General features: G+C 37.7%; 1 protein-coding gene across 2 annotated transcripts in view; it reads left to right on the top strand.

Moving 5' to 3' along the window:
• PLPPR5 (phospholipid phosphatase related 5) overlaps window positions 1–20,677 on the top strand; it is a gene marked incomplete at its 3' end in the record, with an annotated part of 129,331 nt that overhangs the window by 88,957 nt on the left and 19,697 nt on the right. For both annotated transcript variants that reach the window (XM_082615939.1, XM_082615938.1), the window contains exon 4: window positions 11,423–11,599. In XM_082615939.1, the coding sequence (XP_082472065.1) occupies window positions 11,423–11,599 (177 nt within the window). The remainder of the gene's footprint in view (window positions 1–11,422; window positions 11,600–20,677) is intronic.

The raw sequence follows: 20,677 nt of genomic DNA, 5'->3' as shown, positions 1-20,677 counted from the left end.
TAAAGAGCAATAAAACTAAAAGCTGGTTCTTTGAGAAGATAAACAAAATTGATAACCCACTAGCCAGACTCATCAAGAAAAAAAGGTACAAGACTCAAATCAACAGAATAAGAAATGAAAAAGGAGAAGTAACAACTGACCCTACAGAAATACAAAGAATCATGAGGGATGACTACAAGCAACTATATGCCCATAAAATGGACAACCTGGAAGAAATGGACAAGTTCTTAGAAAAGCACAACCTTCTAAGACTGAATCAGGAAGAAATAGAAAATATAAAGAGACCAATCACAAGCACTGAAGTTGAAACTGTGATTAAAAATCTTCCAACAAACAAAAGCCCAGGACCAGGTGGCTTCACAGGTGATATCTATCAAACATTTAGAAAAGAACTAACACCTCTCCTTCTCAAACTCTTCCAAAATATAGCAGAAGGAAGAACACTCCCAAATTCATTCCATGAGGCCATCATCACCCTGATACCAAAACCAGACAAAGATGTCCCAAAAAGAGAAAACTGCAGGCCAATATCACTGATGAACGTAGATGCAAAAATCCTCAACAAAATACTAGCAAACAGAATCCAACAGCACATTTAAAGGTTCATACACCATGATCAAGTTGGGCTTATCCCAGGAATGCAAGGATTCTTCAATATATGCAAATCAATCTGTGATACACCATATTAACAAATTGAAGGATAAAAACCAGCAGATCATCTCAATAGATGCAGAAAAAGCTTTTGACAAATTTCAGCACCCATTTATGATAAAAACTCTCCAGAAAGTAGGCATAGGGGAATTAGCATAATAAAGGCCATGTATGACAAACGCACAGCCAACATTGTTCTTACTGGTGAAAAACTGAAACCATTTCCTCTGAGATAGGAACAAGACAAGGTTACCCACTCTCACCACTGTTATTCAACATAGTTTTGGAAGTTTTAGTCACAGCAATCAGAGAAGAAAAATAAATAAAAGGAATTCAAATTGGTAAAGAAGAAGTAAAGCTGTCACTGTTTGCAGATGACATGATACTATACATAGAGAATCCTAAAGATGCCACCAGAAAACTACTAGAGCTAATCAATGCGTTTGGTAAAGTAGCAGGATACAAAATTAATGCACAGAAATCTCTTGCATTCTTATATATTAATGATGAAAACTCTGAAAGAGAAATTAAGGAAACACTTCCATTTACCATTGCAACAAAAAGAATAAAATACCTAGGAATAAACCTACCTAAGGAGACAAACCCCTGTATGCAGAAAACTATAAGACACTGATGAAAGAAACTAAAAATGAAACAAACAGATGGAGAGATATACCATGTTGTTGGATTAGAAGAATCAATATTGGGAACATGACTATACTACCCAAAGCAACCTACAGATTCAATGCAATCCCTATCAAACTACCAATGGCATTTTTCACAGAACTAGAACAAAAAATTTCACAATTTGTATGGAAACAAAAAAGACCCTGAATAGCCAAAGCAATCTTGAGAGAAAAAAACACAGCTGTAGGAGTCAGGCTTCCAGACTTCAGACTATAGTACAAAGCTACAGTAATCAAGACACTATGGTACTGGCACAAAAACAGAAATATAGATCAGTAGAACAGGATAGAAAGCCCAGAGATAAACCCATGCACATATGGTCACCTTATCTTTGATAAATGAGGCAAGAATATACAATGGAGAAAAGACAGTGTCTTCAATAAGTGGTGCCAGGAAAACTGTACAGCTACATGTGAAAGAAAGAAATTAGAACATGCCCTAACACCATACGCAAAATAAACTCAAAATGGATTAAAGACCTAAATGTAAGGCCAGACACTATCAAACTCTTAGAGGAAAACATAGGAAGAATACTCTATGACATAAATCACAGCAAGAACCTTTTTGACCTACCTCCTAGAGAAATGGAAATAAAAACAAAAATAAACAAATGGGACCTAATGAAACTCAAAAGCTTTTGCACAGCAAAGGAAACCATAAACAAAGTGAAAAGATAACCCTCAGAATTGGCGAAAATATTTGCAAACGAAGCAAGTGACAAAGGATTAATCTCCAAAATATACAAGCAGCTCATGCAGCTCAATATCAAAAAAACATTCAACCCAATCCAAACATGGGCAGAAGAGCTAAACAGACATTTTTCTAAAGAAGATATACAGTATCCCAATAAAAACATGAAAGGGGGCTTCCCTGGTGGCACAGTGGTTGAGAGTCTGCCTGCCGATGCAGGGGACACGGGTTCGTGCCCCGGTCTGGGAAGCTCCCACATGCTGTGGAGTGGCTAGGCCAGTGAGCCATGGCCGCTGAGCCTGTGCGTCCGAAGCCTGTGCTCTGCAACGGGAAAGGCCACAACAGTGAGATGCCCGCGTACTGCAAAACAAACAAACAAACAAACAAACAAACAAAAACATGAAAGGATGGTCCACATCACTAATCATTAGAGAAATGCAAATCAAAACTACAAAGTATCACCTCACACCGGTCAGGATGGCCATCTTCAACAAATCTATAAGCAATAAATGCTGGAGAGGATGTGGAGAAAAAGAAACCCTCTTGCACTGTTTGGTGGGAAGGTAAATTGATACAACCATTATGGAGAACAGTATGGAGGTTCCTTAAAAATCTAAAAATAGAACTACCATACGACCCAGCAATCCCACTCCTGGGCATATACCCTGAGAAAACCATAATTCAAAAAGATACATGTACCACAATGTTCATTGCAGCACTATTTACAATAGCTAGGAAATGGAAGCAACCTATGTGTCCGACAGATGATTGGATAAAGATGTGGCAATATATACAATGGAATATTACTCAGCCATAAAAAGAAATGAAATTGAGTTATTTGTAGTGAGGTGGATGGACCTAGAGACTGTCATACAGAGTGGAATAAGTCAGAAAGAGGAAAACAAATACCGTATGCTAACACATATATATGGAATCTAAAAAAAAAAAAAAAAAGTTCTGATGAACCTAGGAGCAAGACAGGAATAAAGACGCAGAGGTAGAGAATGGGCTTGAGGACAGGGGGAGGGGGAAGGGTAAGCTGGGACGAAGTGAGAAAGTAAAATTGACATACATACACTACCAAATGTAAAATAGATAGCTAGTGGGAAGCAGCTACATAGCACAGGGAGATCAGCTCAGTGCTTTGTGACCACCTAGAGGGGTAGGATAGGGAGGGTGGGAGGGAGATGCAAGATGAAGGGGATATGGGGATATATGTATATGTATAGCTGATTTACTTTGTTATACAGCAGAAACTAACACAACATTGTAAAGCAATCATACGCCAATAAGATGTTAAAAAAAGGTATCAAAAAAATACAAAACAATTGATTAACTTTTAGAAGCAAGATGTTTTTTAAAAAGCTGTTTTAATAATCAGAACCTAAAAAAATAGACTGTGATAGTTTAACTCTGAAAATTAAAGATAATTCCATAAAATCATTTTATTACTTTATGTGCTGCTTGAAATAGTAATATATTAATAGACATAAAAGTTAGATATAGTTAACAGATATAGCTAACTATTGTCTTATGAATATGAGTGCCCTAAAAAATGGTTTTAGGTTCAGTACACAACTCCAACCAATATAATAAATAAAAATAATAAAATAACAATAAATGCTGAAATGGGAACAATATTTTTGAATATTAACTGATATATTTTTCATTTCCCTTGAATCATATGCTCTTGTCTATGTCTGCAATATCTAGTAGAAATATAAAATGAACCACATATATGATTATTAATTTTCTAAGTCATATTTTTAAAAAGCAAAAACAAAGGTTCAAGTTTTAAAATATATTTTATTTAACCAAGTATGTCTAAATTTTAACATTCAATATGTGTCAATATAAAAATTATTAATGAGATATTTTGCATTCCCTTTTTTGCAAAGTTTTCAAAATCCAGTGTCTATTTGTCTCTTGCAATTCATCTCAGTTCTGATACTACATTTTCATCTCAAGTATTTGATCTCTATTTAGGTTTCATAAAATTTACAGTATAAAAGTAGAAGCACATACCCAGTTTGTTCCAAACATATTTAAAAGTTTTCTAATAATCAAAGCAAGTACCAGTTTTAAAAACTGAAATTAACTAATATTAAAAATGCAGTCCCTTGGTCCCACTGTCCACGTTTCCAGTGCTCAGTAGCTCTAGCTAGTAGCTACCATATTGGGCAACGTAGCTCTAGGATTTCTCATCTATTATTCAGTGTCTCAGAGAAGGACATGCCATAAGAGAAGGACCAACAGCTATCTCCCCATTTCCCTGTCTGCTAGCTTCTGGCAGCCCCCACTCTACTCTCTGCTTGTATGGGTTTGACTATTTTAGATTGCGCATATAAGTGAGATCTTGCAGTATTTGTCTTTCCTCTCCTGGCCTATTTCACTTAGCATAATGTCCTTCAGGTTGATCCATGTTGTCTCAAATGGCAGGACTTCCTTCCTTTTTAATCCTGAATAGTATTATATCTATACATACCACACAGATATAATGTATAGCAATGTAACTACACTGTATTGTATACTTGAAATTTGCTAAGAGAGTAGGTAGGTCTTAAATGTACACATACACACAAAATGGTAACTATGTGAGGTAATGGTTACATTAATTAGCTTGATTATGGTGATCAATTCACAATGTACACTTATATAAAAACAGCAAGTTGTATACCTTAAGTATATCGATTTTTTAAATTTGTCAATTATACCTCAGTAAAACTGGAAAAAGAAAAAGAGAGATGGGAGATGGGCCAGTACCAATTAGAAAAGGAAGACAATGTTTGGCTTCAATAGTCAAATCTCTCTTTGTCAAAAGAGAACAGGAATTTCTAAATTCCAAAGCTACCTTTACATACCAAAAGCAAAATTTGAAGATTTGTGTATTCTATTACAAGGTAATAATAAAGAGTACACAGGATATAGTATAAATAGGATGGTACCACCAACATATAGGAGGGGAAGGTGGCAGACTTTCTCCCTCCCTCATTCTGTTCCTCTTCAGTGCAGGATGGATGCCCATGATGAAGTTTAGGTCAGTTGGGGGAAAAAAAGTAGCTGCATGCTCTATACAATCTAGGTTTAGTACATAAAATTTATGGCTTCAGTATACCACCATTTATTGTGCTTCCCCAACACAGCCCTGAAGGGTCTGAATTATGTGTACACAAATCTGGTACAAAGTCCATGGTCTTTTTACCATTGCATTACCTCTCATCACCATTCTATTACATACCCTATCAAATACATTTACATTGCAGTTTGGCAAATTTATGATCATGGATAAGTATGGATATAATAATAAGACTTTCAGGACACTGCACACCTGGCTTAATAAATGAACATTCCAAATTTTGTTCAATGTCTCTGTACCAATTTGCAAATAAATCTCCAGTGGAGTGCCATGGAATTCTACCCTTGACACTGCCTTGTTATTGGTGATCTATATGGTGCTAAGAAGAAGCTGAGAGAAAGAGGACTAATTTGATAGATGTCAACCTCAAAGGTCAAAAGGGTTTTAACAAGGTGGAATGTTATTTTGAAAACAATTAAGAAATTTGATTTTTTAAAAATAATCCCAGGAATCCAAGATAAAAAGAACTTGGTGGGACATCAGTCCATGTGAGGACTACAAACAATATGACCAGTAGTAATGTTATGTGGTTATTAAAAAAACAAAAACAGGGCTTCCCTGGTGGCGCAGTGGTTGAGAGTCCGCCTGCCGATGCAGGGGACACGGGTTCGTGCCCCGGTCCGGGAGGATCCCACATGCCGTGGAGCAGCTGGGCCCGTGAGCCATGGCCGCTGAGCCTGCGCGTCCAGAGCCTGTGCTCCACAACGGGAGAGGCCACAACAGTGAGAGACCCGCATACCACACACACACACACAAAAACCTATTGCTTCTTAGGATATATGAATCAAAGTAGTCAAAACGTGGAAATCAGTTTAAAGAATCCATCCTAACCTGGTTATGAATTGTAGATTCATGAGTAAGACTATAGGGTGCAATCCAAATAAACCCACACATTTTGGTCAATTAATCTATGACAAAGAAGGCAAGAATATACAATGGAGGAAAGACAGTGTCTTCAATAAGTAGTGCTGGGAAAACTGGATGGCTACCATTCTCTAACACCATATACAAAAATAAACTCAAAATGGATTAAAAGACCTAAATGTAAAACTGGATACTATAAAACTCCTAGAGGAAAACATAGGCAGAACACTCTTTGACATAAATCACAGCAATATTTTTTTGGAGCAGTCTCCTAGAGTGATGGAAATAAATACCAAAATAAACAAATGGGACCTAATTAAACTTAAAAGCCTTTGCACAGCAAAGGAAACCATAAACAAAATGAAAAGACAGCCTAAGGAATGGGAGAAAATATTTACAAATGATACAACAGACAAGGGATTAACTTCCAAAATACGCAAACAGCTCATACAGCTTAATATAAAAAAAAAACCCAATCATTTTATACATAAGGAGTTCAAGGCTTAGATAGGTTGAATAACTTGTTTAAGTAAGTGACAGAGCCAGGACTCAAACCCAAATCTCATTGGTTCCAGAGCAGGTAATCTAATCACTATGCCACAGTTATCCCTTATGGATCATTTTTACAAATTCCAGTCCATTCATTCATTTATGCATGAAACAGATATTGATTGATTATCATAGTTTTTGTTTTGACACCATGATAAAATACCACAAGCTTAGAGACTTAAAACAACCCAAGGTTATTATCCTAGAGTTCCATAGATCTGAAGTCCAGCATGATCTCACTGGGCTAAAATCAAGGTTTCAGCCTGGCTGCATCCCTTCAAGAGGCTCTAGGGAGAATTCATTCCCTGCCTTTTCCAGCTCCCAGAGGCTATCTGAATTCCTTGGTTGGTTGCTTCCTTTCTCCATCGTCAAAGATGGCAGCATAGCATCTTCAGATCTCTTTCTGACTACAGTTAGGGAAGGTTATCCACTTTTAAAAACTCATGTGATTTGGTGACATATTCACAAGTTCCTAGGATTAGAGCTTCGGCATTGTTAGGGGGCTAATATTCTTTCTATCACAGGTGCCTACCTTGTACCAGGTTTTGATCCAGGCAATATGAGATAGACAAGGAGGAGAAAGACAATTGCAACTAAACACATGCATATGCAAGACAATTTCTGATAACGATGTGTATTTTCTGACAATAAGAGTTCAAAAATTCACTTTTCCCCAAGCATGCAATTCATGCATTCATTAATTTGACATTTTTGAATACCTACTACATAAAAGGAGTTCTATGCATTTCAGATAGAATGGTGAATGGACAGAGGTTTTATTCTAATGGAATATTCTCATGGAGGCAACAGATATACATACACAGAAATGGGGAACATGATTTTAAATAATGACAAATGCTATGAAGAAAATACTCCATACTCTTTCTCTTGTGCCTTTGCATTTTTCATTTATTCGTTCTTTTATTTAGTAAGTCTAGTAAGTCTTTTGAGTGCTTACTGTGTTTCAGACAAAGTGCTAAGCTCAGGGCTTACAGTGCAGACTCCAGATTTGGCTTCTGTGTCCTCACTGTAGTGAAGGGAACAACTCAAATTAGTATAAACCACACACTGTGGTAAGTGTTCTGGGAGAGGACGACGCAGGTGCTTGGGGAGTGCATATCAGGGTTACGGATGCTCTCCCTGGGTCTAGGACACCTTTTCCCCCCATTTCCCCTTTGCCGGGAACTCGTACTCATCCTTCTGGATCTAACCTAGATGACTCCTCTTTGAATAACAGTTTCAGGTGTATAGTAAGTGCTTAACAAACACAAACATTTGTGTTTTTATTTTTGTTTTATAATAGTATTGTTTTAAAATTGTACAGTGCTTTCTCATTTACCCAAAAGATAGATTAATATTCTCACAAGTGAGTCCATTCACTTTACTACATGGGCATTGAGATTACATTTTAGTAAAAGCAAACAAGTAAGCAAAACCCCTTTATATGTGTGTCAATTATTGTATATATTGTATAAGCAAGGAAAAAAATGTGTAGAAGAATCTACACCTCACTGTTAGCAGGTAGCAAATGACTGTTTTTAACTTTCTGCATCTTGGGGCTAATAGATATTCATGGGATTGGTGAATAACAACTGCCTAATAATGGCTAAATGGCTTGGCCTATAAAATAGTGAGCATTCACTGACCCTTGAGGACTGAGCAGATACCATCCTGCTCAGATTATACACCCTTCTGTTTGTGTTTTAGTTTAGCTACATTTTGACATCTGGTTAACCTAGATAGTTTCATAAGTGAATTAAAAACCAAGAGAGCATAAATAACCAATTCCTGTCCTGTGTCCAACTTGCTTAATAGATTCTCATGCTATAATTTCCTCTTCTGCAAATTAGGTATAATAGACCTTCTGTAAGGATAACACAATTAGACTGGTTAAAAGGCACTTACATTCATAAAGTACCAAAAAGTTCCCTAGTACATATAAGTGCAAACTCAAATTTTTCTTTTGTGACATTCATGTCAACTGATTATGGTACAGAAAATCTGTGCATTATAAAGCACTACAGTGACCCACTTTAAAGTTGAAATTATTTGAAGAAATGTCGTCCTTCTCCCATAACGCTTAAAATTCAATTTTCTTCTATTCTGGTTCTGGACATTAAGTGGGGATCTGGTGGGGGAAGAGCCAAATCCCAGGCTATTCCTAATATAGAAGCCTTTTCATGAGTTTGCATAGTGGCCAGACTGTGTCTTGGGACCCTTTATAAACAATGCTTAAGTCATAGAGCATCTTAGGAATGAACTCAAATTCAAGAGACACTTCAGAGGATTGTAGCCCAAGGTCACAGATTACTATAGGCCTACACAACTTGGATAAGTTAGGGCTGAGCTCTATCTGTGATGGCCTCTGGGGTTGAAGGAGAAGGCAAATGTTTTCCAAAGCCATACAGATTCTGTAGGAGATTTCCCACACAAACCACATATATACTACTTCCTACTTTTTCCTAATAGTAGAGTATAGATGTAGCCTCACCGCTATGTACTATGGTGGCTTTCTTTCCCCTATTTTTAATCTCATTTCTCTTGCATTCACTGATACTTAGCTTATGCCATTTTCTCTAGGCAAGAAATCAATAGAAAGAAACGAAGGTTAAAGGCACCAAAGTGCTTTACCCCTACTTCCCATTGCCATTTCTCCTTCTCAAAAGTGCCACCCCCAATAGTTAAGTTGTATATTCTTCATAGTAAGCTTTGTCTTCAGTCAATTTTTTCATCTATAAAATGAAGGTAATGATGATTTCTTACTAATATGGTTATTTTGAGGATTTAATAAGTAAAGTAAAATGCTTAGAACATTGCCTTGAACAGCCATCATTCATTAAATCATAGCTGTAATAATTATTAGTGGTATTAATACTATTCAGCTATCATTTCACATTCATTTTGTTTTAATAAGGAAAGGATGTCTTTAGCGTTTTGACAGATGTGAAGAAATGCAAAGGTAAGAAGTCAGTAATCAGCCGCATAGCTGTGTTACAGAAAATCCCACAAGCAGCTCAAATTTCACTCTCTGTTTATATGCACGAGTCAAATAAGGAGTTACTCTATTAGGTGCGTCACTGGACACCTGAAGTGGTGTGAAATTCTTGTCTTGTTACTCATGTGGGCAAAACTCTTTAATATATTCTCTCAGAATGGCAAAGGCACCATTTTCTCTTTCTCATCTCCTCCTATTTCCCTCTCATGTATACTTATTCTTCTTAACTGAGATTATTTAGCTCTTTCAAGCACAGGCTTAGAATACACAGACATAGCTCTGAAGGTCATAGGCCCAAAATGGAGATAATCCAGCTTTTTTTTTTCCCTAGAGTATCAGGACCAAGGATAGATTGCAAAGAGCTAGAACTTGGCTAGGCAGAAGCCTTGTATCACATGAACTGTTTAAATATTCATACAGTGTATACTAGCAGCTAACAGGGCTGCAAACTTGCCCAGAAAAAAAAAAGAGAAAAGATAATTACTGAATTTCATAGCATTCTAAAATGGCTGCCATGAACTAAAAGCATAAGTGCTGATTTTGGTTTAATCTCTTAGGCAAATGGTTTTGTTTTTGTTGGTTTTTGTTTGTTTGTTTGTTTTTGCGGTACGCGGGCGTCTCACTGTTGCGGCCTCTCCCGTTGCGGAGCAGAGGCTTTGGACGCTCAGGCTCAGCGGCCATGGCTCACCGGCCCAGCCGCTCTGCGGCACGTGGGATCTTCCCGGACCGGGGCACGAACCCATGTCCCCTGCATCAGCAGGCGGACTCCCAACCACTGCGCCACCAGGGAAGCCCGGCAAATGCATTTTTTATTCAATTGAGGACAATAAGCAGGTGGTTATATGCATTTCTAAGTATTTTTCTGATTATATTATCAGTATCAGATCCTGACATTAATATCATAAAAACTGATTGCACTGTCAAAGCCATCTCTTTAATAATTACTTTACTAGTGACTTGAAATAATAACTGACACATTTCCTTCACAGTCAACAGATTCACTTATATAGGAACACATGGTTTAAGTTATGAGCAATTGAGCTATAGAATAAATCAGATTGGGGGAAAGACTGGGTGTTTTGAGCATGGTGGCTCACAACTTGAAGACATTTCATTCTGTGCAATCAGCTGACACTTAATTATTCTTCATTAGCATATGTGAAGATGCCAAAAATGTAGGTGTTTACTAATTGTTTTGTTTTGGCTTTAGCTGACACATTTCCCCCATCATAGTTAATTTTTTTTTTTTTGTCCTAATGCTGGTTGATAAAATTTGGTTAAAACAAAGTAATTTCAGGTAACAGCATAAAAGCAAACCTTGACACTGTATTGAACTTTAAATTCTTTTTTCAAAGTAGTATCTGTTTAGTGGAAATCCACTCCATTTTGTTTGTTATAGCTATACTCACAACTTCTAATTTTTATAAAATATGCATCCTCTCCATATGGTATACAAAAATGTAAATATTAAAAACATTCATTCATCAGTTTTCCCCTTCTAATAGTATTGACCTAAAATGTAAATTCAGATGAAACAAGAATAAGTACATTAAAAGTTACAAAAAAGTCACTTGGAATGTCTGCACTCAGTATCTTAGATAATTACTATTACATAAGAATTGGCCATTAGTCAATATAAGGTAAGTAAAATTAACTAATCACTACTTTTAAACTCTACTTTTAAGAAACTTCTTTCAAAAAATTCATAAAGTTCAGTTAATTATTTGAACTATATAGGCATATCTATGTCAATAAATATATATATATATATATATGTACAGACACATATATGAGGTGTATATCAAGGAAATACGTTCATGGAAAGTCATGTTTTTCATTTACTATTTCAGATGTACATTACCAACACAATCAAAGCCAAAGGAACAAGACTTGCTAAGCCCGTTCTATGCCTGGGCTTAATGTGTTTGGCCTTTCTTACTGGGCTCAACAGAGTAGCAGAATATCGAAATCATTGGTCTGATGTGATAGCAGGCTTTTTGGTTGGAATATCTATAGCAGTATTTCTGGTAAGTACACATTTCTTTAAATATAATTTTTTTCTTAATCAACGTGTATAACCACCTATTAGAAAATACAGGTGTGAATCATTGGGTTTAGTTGTCAAAAGGTGGTATAGCAAATAGAAATATATATGTTTTAATCATTCGTTTCTTCCTGCTCCCTCGTTTATTCTGCCTAAAGTCAGGTTTGGGGTTGAAGAAAATACATTGGGTTGGCCAAAATGTTTGTTCGGGTTTTCGTAACATCTTACGGGAAACCTGAACGAACTTTTTGGCCAACCCAATATATTCTACATTTAAAGGTGAACAAAATATTTTCATGTAAAATGGAATGGGGCAGGGCTTCCCTGGTGGCGCAGTGGTTGAGAGTCCGCCTGCCGATGCAGGGGACACGGGTTCGTGCCCCGGTCCGGGAAGATCCCACATGCCGCGGAGCAGCTGGGCCCGTGAACCATGGCCGCTGAGCCTGCACGTCCGGAGCCTGTGCTCCGCAACGGGAGAGGCCACAACAGTGAGAGGCCCGCGTACCGCAAAAGAAAAGAAAAAAAAAAAGAGGAACGGGGCTAAAAACACTCATGCCTCCCCAGATGGTTTTAAAAACTGGGTTATTTGAATATTTTAAAAGTTTCCTCATGGCACTTTGCATCCTGGAGTATGTAAACCATCCCAAAGTGCCCTGGTGCCTTGGCGCAGTACTCCCAGTGAGCTGCCAAGTCTCAGCACCTGATAACAGGTGAACCTCACTTGTGAGATGAACCGGTTCCCTGCAGTGACAAAAACCCAGGGATAGTTTCCAAGACAACGTCGCACAAATCAGATCTTGCCAAGGAGTGAAGAGCATACGTAATGACTTCTGATGAAGTCATCTCTACTCTTATGATAAAATCCCCTTTGAATATTTCTATATGTTTTAGTTGTTGGAAAATATACTTCAGTCTGGCTGTAGAATTAATCAATCCATATAATAAGTATGGATATTTTACCCAGATGGAAAAATGTGTAGACTACTGTATAAATCAAAACATATTTTTGCATTGACACATTATAAGAAACACTTAATTTTAATTTTAATTACATTTAAATTGTTTCTCCAGGGTAACTTTCCTTCTTCAGCTTATTTTCACTAGTTCATAAGCAGTAAGCAAAAACTTATGTGAACCTTTCTTCTACCAAAGATTTGGGCACTATCTATGTGCCGGGCATTTTAGGAGGTTATTTCTTCTAGAACTTCCTGTGGTAAACTGGTGACTATCCCCTGATCCCTCTCTAGACCCTGTGCTGCTTTTCTTGCTGATGTCACTCCCTCTGATGTCCAAAGTCCTGAGAGACTTAGGCTCACCCCACTCTGTTTCCCAGAGATATCCTGTAGCCTCAGGAAAACTGGGGCCCACCACACTTGGGCCAAAACCTTTCCCTTGCTGTCACTTATCACAATTGAAACAGGTTAACTTTTTATAAAACAAAACAAAACAAAAAGCATCTTACATAAATCCTAAGAAAATAATCATAGGCAGGGCAAAGAGCATACCAAAAGTCAAAGTTTTAAAACACTGCTGTCAGATGTAACTGCGTTTCAGCTCTACGGGTCCAGAACATCTTTGCTAGCGTCTCATCAGGCTTCATCTTATCCTCCTGTGGCTGTTACCATCTTCCCTTTACTGCCAGTGAATGTCGTGACACCCTGCGTTGTGAAATCTAGAGCCCTCATGTCTTCCCTGTCGCTTCCTTATCTGAGAACCATGTGGTGAATGATGAGGTGGATTATGGATCCCCCTTGGGTTCAAGACCCTCCTGCTGCACATATTTAGAACATTCCACAGGCCCCTTCAGACATTCCCATGCACCCAGGAAAAGGACCTTATAAAAAGGTCATGTGAAAATGCTTTAACCACGTAATGACTAAACAAGCTTTTATACATTCATTCCCAACTGTTTATGAATGTGAGTGCCTACAGGTGCCAGGCAAGGTGTCAAGAACTGGGGCTGATAGACCCAGAGTCTGTCATACAGAGTGAAGTAAGTCAGAAAGAGAAAGACAAATACCGTATGTTAACACATATATATGGAGTTTAAGAAAAAAAATGTCATGAGGAACCTAGGAGTAAGACAGGAATAAAGACACAGACCTACTAGAGAATGGACTTGAGGATATGGGGAGGGGGAAGGGTAAGTTGTGACAAAGTGAGAGAGAGGCATGGACATATATACACTTCCAAACGTAAAGTAGATAGCTAGTGGGAAGCAGCTGCATAGCACAGGGAGATCAGTTCAGTGCTTTGTGACCGCCTGGAGGGGTGGGAGAGAGGGAGACGCCAGAGGGAAGAGATATGGGAACATATGTATATGTATAACTGATTCACTTTGTTATAAAGCAGAAACTAACACACCATTGTAGAGCAATTATACTCCAATAAAGATGTAAAATAAATAAATAAATAAAGAATTGCCCCAAATTTGAAGATAAAAAACCCCCAAAAAACTGGGGATGCAAGGAGGCTCAGATAAACATGACCTGTCTGCTGTGGTAATCTGTTTCCGGGGTCAGGCAGAAATAGTCAGGTTATTCCCTCAAACATTCCCTCCCTCTCTTCCTTCATGAAACAAACATTTACTGAGACCCTATTCTAGTCCAGGCACTGTGCTTGGTGCTGGGAATAAATACGTGAAAAAGATACAATCCAGGTACTCAAGTAGATCGCAGTCAGGTGGGACAAGATGGACACAAAGAGTTCTATAGAGGGTAAATGTAATGGTAGAGGTACATATACTCAAGAGATCTACCCTGTTGGGATTAGGGACAAATCAGAAAGAGGAGATAATTTATAAACTTGAAACGTTTGTAAAGCAGGTAGGTCTAGCCTGGGGCATAAGGAATGAGGGGCAAAGAGCACAGAGCACAGAGGCAGTATGAAGTGCTTCATAAAATAAGTACGTATGAAGCCTCTCCTATAGTCTAGGCCCAAGGCGCCATGTGCATCTGAGAGAACATGGCACCCGGAAATGGTACCAGTCATCCAGTGCGAGTGACAAGAAAGGGGAGTGGAAGAGCACACAGGGGAATACCCTGAAAGGCCTTGTATGTTATGACAATAACATAGACTTTTGTTTAAAAACATAGGTGATTTGGGAGCTTCTGTCAGGGTCCAAGCGAGTTGAAACAGAGAAAAACAGCCTGGTTGAATTTGAATCCCAGCTTCTTTATCTACTCAGTTTGTGCCGTTAAGCAACCCTCAGTTTCTTCCTCTTTAAAGGAGGCTATAAACAGCCTCTTTAAAGGATTATTATAAGGATTTATAAAGGTTAAACAAAATGGTGTGTATATTCAGTGCATGGCCACATGGATGACTGAAATAATTTCTGTAAGTGAGAGTTTGTTTCCTGTCAGTCCTTTTACTTTCTGATAAGATTTGTGCTTTCAAGAAAATATGTTTTCTGGAAAATAAAACTCCAGGTGAAGATAGAGGAGACAAGTTATGCAGAACCAGGGAAATAAGATGGCACAAATCGGGCCTCTGAGGGCACACAGAGAGGGGAGGCTATCGGGAGGTATTTGGGAGGTGGAATGTTTTGGAGCTTGATGGAACATTGGAGACAATGAAGATGAAGCAGGCAGCAATCTATGATGATTCTCGGATTTCTCATTTGGGCAACTAAGTAGAATATTTATTTCAAGCAGTGACTACAGCTCTGGCTTACAATATGCTGGGGTGTTTCCAGTGATCCTTCAGTGTGTGCAGAGCACTAAAATGATTCCAAAATAAAATTAACACTAACCTACTCCAAGCCTCTTCGTGTCAGTTGAAGGCATTCATATCCCCCATCACCCACACCTGGTGTCTAGTGTTTGCCTTTGACCCACTGTCCTCCTTCACCCCCACACCCAGTGATTGATCTAGTTCCAGTTCATTTCCACCCCAGAGTCTCTCTCCCATGTCGTATTTCTGTACTGTTCTGACCATAGCCTCTCGATTTTAGAGATCAAAACTTCTTACCTCTATTATATCAATGGGTTGCTAACTGCCTTCTCACTTCAGACTCTCCTCCAAACACCTCACATTCTGCTTCATACACATGATACCATAATTCGTTGCCAATAACAAAGCAAAACAAACAAACAAACAAACAAAACCCTCTTTCCTGCTGCATTAAATCAGACACTTCCATTGAACTTCTGGGATCCTCCATAGTCTGGCTTCACTCTTCCCGGCCAAGTGTATGTTTCCCTCGTTACAGTGGAACTCCTGCACTTGGAATCCAGTCAGTTTTCTTCCTCTCTTACACAGATAGGCTCTGTCCGGCCTGTGCGTTGCCTCAGCTGGAACACCCACTCCTCTGTATAGTTTAGAGAGCAAAACAGGAGTGGAAGTCAGACAAACCTAGGTTGAATCCTTCTGTTGCCACTTTTTCTTTTTGCCACTTTTGCTGAATGTGTGACATCATACAAGTCACTTAGCCCCTCATCATCCCTAAAATAGTGGGACCTCCCCAGAACTGTATTTAAATTGATTACCCCTCCCCAAGGACTCCTTTTCTCATTTCCTATTCACTTTTCTCCACTGCATAATTCAACTTTTAATATACCACATATAATAATTTTGGTTTTGTTTTTTGCTATCAAACCCACTGGAATGTAAGCCACTCACAGAGAAGGTGTTTATTTGTTTTCATCACTGTGTATTCTCAGTATTGGGTCTGGTACATAGGAGGTTCTCAGGAAATATTTGATGAATGAATGAATGAACTGTTTTATTTACTTTCCAGAGCTCTTTTGAGGGTTAAGGGAAATCGTATATATAATAAAGGCAGTCGAGTGTGTGGTACAGAGAAGGCTCTAGGTATCATGGTCTTCACCTTTGATGACTGTATTCAAATCCTTTATGCATTTGAGATTTTTCTTAGACAAATCCCAGCTTCCCCAGGAAGTGTCCCTGATTACATGGTTCTCCCATTTTTCCTGAATTTCCACTGCACTTGAAGTCAGTCCTGTTACAATCTAACAAGTAATTACCTTCTGTAGTAAATTTATTATTCTTATCTCACGTGCCTTTTCTTCAAAGTTAGAGAACACAATCCCCAAGCTTAGGAAAATACAAAGCAAATACTAGTTGAACAATAGGTGTAGATTGACTAATATTGTTTTATAAAAATGTGTGCCTCAAAACACTTACAACAAAGATGCATATTAGTGTCCAGCAGAAAAGTTCAAGTTTACTGAGCCAAAGCAAAAGCTTGTCGGGTTTACATATGTGATATCATAATAATAATAATAGGAATTATTTGAATACTCTTTACTATATTAACTCAATTAATCCTCATAACAGCATGTTGAGATGTAGTTATTATTGTCCTCATTTTTCAGATAAGAGAAACAGGTCTTGTTACATTAAGTAACTTGCCTGGACTCACAAAGTTAGTAAATGAAAGAGCCCAGGATTAAGCCCCAGGCCTCTTTGACCCCAAAGCCCATGCACATAGCCCCATACAACAGAGATGTTTTATTTGCCACAAGGAAGAGAGAAAATGATCACAGATGGATCCGATTAATTTATTATCACTACCGGAAAAAGGAAACAAAAATCTATGTGTAATGGTGACTTAGGAGTGTCATTTTTTGGAAGAGAGGGTAGAGTTACACTCACAGAAACCACTAATGTAAAAATAGAATGTTTCAAAAGAAAATCACTTCAAATTGTACAGGAACGTTAGAAAATTTGAGAATTTTTAGGCTGGATACATACATGCTCATTCATTAATCTATTCATTCACGGTGGCACTAAGAATACAATAGTGATCAGAAAAAAACCCGTGTCTGCTACCATGGAGCTGATAACCTTGAAAGAGAATCCTATCCACCAAAATACTATGCTAACAGATGTATAATTTCATATAGAGATAGGTGCTTGGATGAAAAGAATCACAGGTCCTTGCCAGCAAACAAACAAACAAAAACAGCCTGAGGTCAAGAAGACTAGTAAGGAAGTGGAGGGGAGATGGTGATACCACAGATGAGTAAGATATGGTGCCCAAAGACAGTGGAGATGAGTATTCCTAGCAAAAGGCAGTGAAAGGGAGCAGAAGGTGTTTGGATAACCAAGAAGGAAGGTTGAAAGGTGGGCCAGAGCTTACACTTTAAGAGAAATGAGAAGCCAAGCCAGAAAGTGGTTTTAAGAAGGTTGACATGATACAATTTGCATTTTGGAAAGACCATTCTCACTTCTTTGCAGGAAAGGGTCAGAGGGAGCCAAGATTGGATTTAGGGAGACTAGAAAGCCATGCAGGAATTCAGGCAAGCGGTGGTGATTGCTTAGTCGATGGAGTCGGTGTCGGAGATAGAACAAAGCAGATATAAGAAATCAAAATCTTTAGGAAGGAAAATTGAGCAAATTGAGTGCCTGGCTGAGTATAGGAGGTGTCCAAGTTTTCAGCCTCGTGCAACTGCATTAGGGGAACGGGAATGTGAGGGGTATTGCCTTTCCCTGAGAGAGTCCAGAAAAAGATCAAGTTTTGGAGTGGGGCCAGGAGATGGGCACATCTTGGGTTTTATTTTGAACATTTGTTGAATTTTTCATACCTTTGCCAACCAAAGAAAAGGAGCTAACTTGCTAATCTATTGCAACCTCTTCACTTTCAAATTGAGAAGACTGAGACCTAGAGGACTGTTCAAGAACTTACAGACTCAGGATCAAAAAACCAGGTCAATTGTTTTTCTTTGAATATTTTTTAATAGGATATCAGATTCATACTTGTGAACGTTACAAGACTTACTAAATATTTGAATATGATTCTATGGGAGATTTGGTAATTTCCTTCCTTATGATTTAAATAATAACAGTAATGAAGAGTAATCATTATGCTAATAGATGCTTTAATGAATATACACTCTGTGTTAGACATTTAAATATTTCACATGTGAATTATTAGCTGCTTCAATGGGGTGTTGTCCTGACCCTCAATTAAGGCAAAGAGATAACTGATAACACCTTTCAAAGAGTTTTCCAAACCTAAATAGCATTAAAAGCAATTATACTAATTTTAGTAGCCCATATTAACTCTAGATGAATGTTTCTTCATCTAATGACTTCCTTTTGTCTATGTACATAGTTATTTTAGCAAATTTTAATTCAGAAGAATTTGTGGCAATGTTTTTCATCTGCCGATTTTCCATTAATTTATAATATTAATGAAAAGGGAAATGTGAGTGTGTGTGTATATATGTCATGAAATGGGTATGAAACTGCTGTTTGTTATGTTGTTGTTGGCTACAATTCTTGATTATATTCTTTGTGCTCTTGGCAGTAGTCAGTTGGCAAACTACAGCCCATAGGCAAAATTTGACCTGCTGCTTATTTTTTTTTAACTTTTTATTTTATATTGGAGTATAGTTGATTAACAATGTTGTGATAGTTTCAGGTGTACAGCAAAGTGATTCAGTTATACATATGCATGTATCTATTCTTTTTCAAATTCTTTTCCCAATTAGGTTGTTACAGATTATTGAGCAGAGTTCCCTGTTCTATACAGTAGATCCTTGTTGGTTATCCATTTTAAATATAGCAGTGTGATAAGTTGTATTGGGACACTGATATGCCTATTCCTATATGAATTGCCTCTGGCTGCTTTCACATCAAAATGGCAGAGCTGAGTACTTGCTGCAGAGATTGTATGCCTGCAAAATCAAAAATATATACTATCTGCCCATTACAGGCAAAACACTATTAGTCCTTTGCAGGGTCAACATTTAATAGAAGGATTATCAAGTACCCATCTCTAAGCCTTTGCCATCTCTTACTTTAAACATCTTGATGGCAGTGATGAAGCTGAGGTATCAAATTATCAGGCTTTGACCTATGCTTCTGATCTGTAATTATTCAAGGAAGTGGAAGGATAATAACTATATAGCAATTTGCAAGGAAATTTTTTTTCTGAGATAAAGTCTCAGAGTATGTATCATTTTGTAGATTTGAAAATTTTATTTAAAAACTGGAGAGTAACCAAGATCTAATTGGCCTTTGAAAATATTCAGTAATGAGCCCTACTAAAGGAAAGGCTTTCCAATGGAGGATTTGTGAAAAACATACAATGTAAATTTATACTTGTATATTAAGCATTTATTTTTTTAAATGAATGTTAGGTTATAAACTGCAAGTAAGTTCTATATTTTGGTTTGATAATAGAATATAAAACCCAGGAAAAGAAGCCTCAAGAATAGCTTACCCATTAGTTCAATATAAGCAAATAATAGCAAATAATTTTCCTGAATTGTTTAAATCACTATTTCTTAAAGTTTAACTCACCTGCATCAGAAGCTTCAGGAATGCCTTTTAAAAGTGGCAACTCCTAGGGCTTCCCTGGTGGCGCAGTGGTTGAGAGTCCGCAGGCCAATGCAGGGGACACGGGTTCGTGCCCTGGTCTGGGAAGATCCCACATGCTGTGGAGCGGCTAGGCCTGTGAGCCATGGCCGCTGAGCCTGCTCGTCTGGAGCCTGTGCACCACAACAGTGAGAGGCCCGCGTACCACAAAAACAAAGAAAAAGAAAAAAGAAAAGTGGCAACTCCTAGGCCTTATTCTTCATCTGTGAAATCAGAATTTTTAGGGGAGGGCTTAGGAATGTGCATTTTTTAAAGTGCCAGAACTTTATTTTATGAACACTAGAATATGAGAACTTCTGGTTTAATTCAAATTCTGTCACTTATGGGATATAATCAATTGAAACAAGGGCTAGTTTTCTTTATGTAGAAGGTCTTCTATTTCAGTGGTAGCAGTAGTAAGCTATAGTCGAAATGCCAAATATTTGTGGGATACAATAATAGACAATAAATTAGGTTAATTAAAGGATGCTACTAAATTAGAAAGTGCCAATTGTAGAAGGTTTATTATGAATGTAATGATCTTAAAGCAATGGGAAATAATTAGCATTTAAATTAAGTTGTAGGTTAGCCACAATAAGGAAAGGTTAGCTTGCTATGAATTTTTATAGGGTTATGATCTTATTTTTGTATTGATTTGAGCATTGACTATAACCTAATTTAATGAAAATTTTGGAATAATAAAATTGTCATTATTAACTGAGCTACATATTAATTG

This window comes from Mesoplodon mirus, assembly GCF_964341445.2.
Source record: "Mesoplodon mirus genome assembly, chromosome: 3".
NCBI classification, from domain to species: domain Eukaryota; kingdom Metazoa; phylum Chordata; class Mammalia; order Artiodactyla; family Ziphiidae; genus Mesoplodon; species Mesoplodon mirus.
This window is presented reverse-complemented; position numbering and strand designations above follow the sequence as displayed.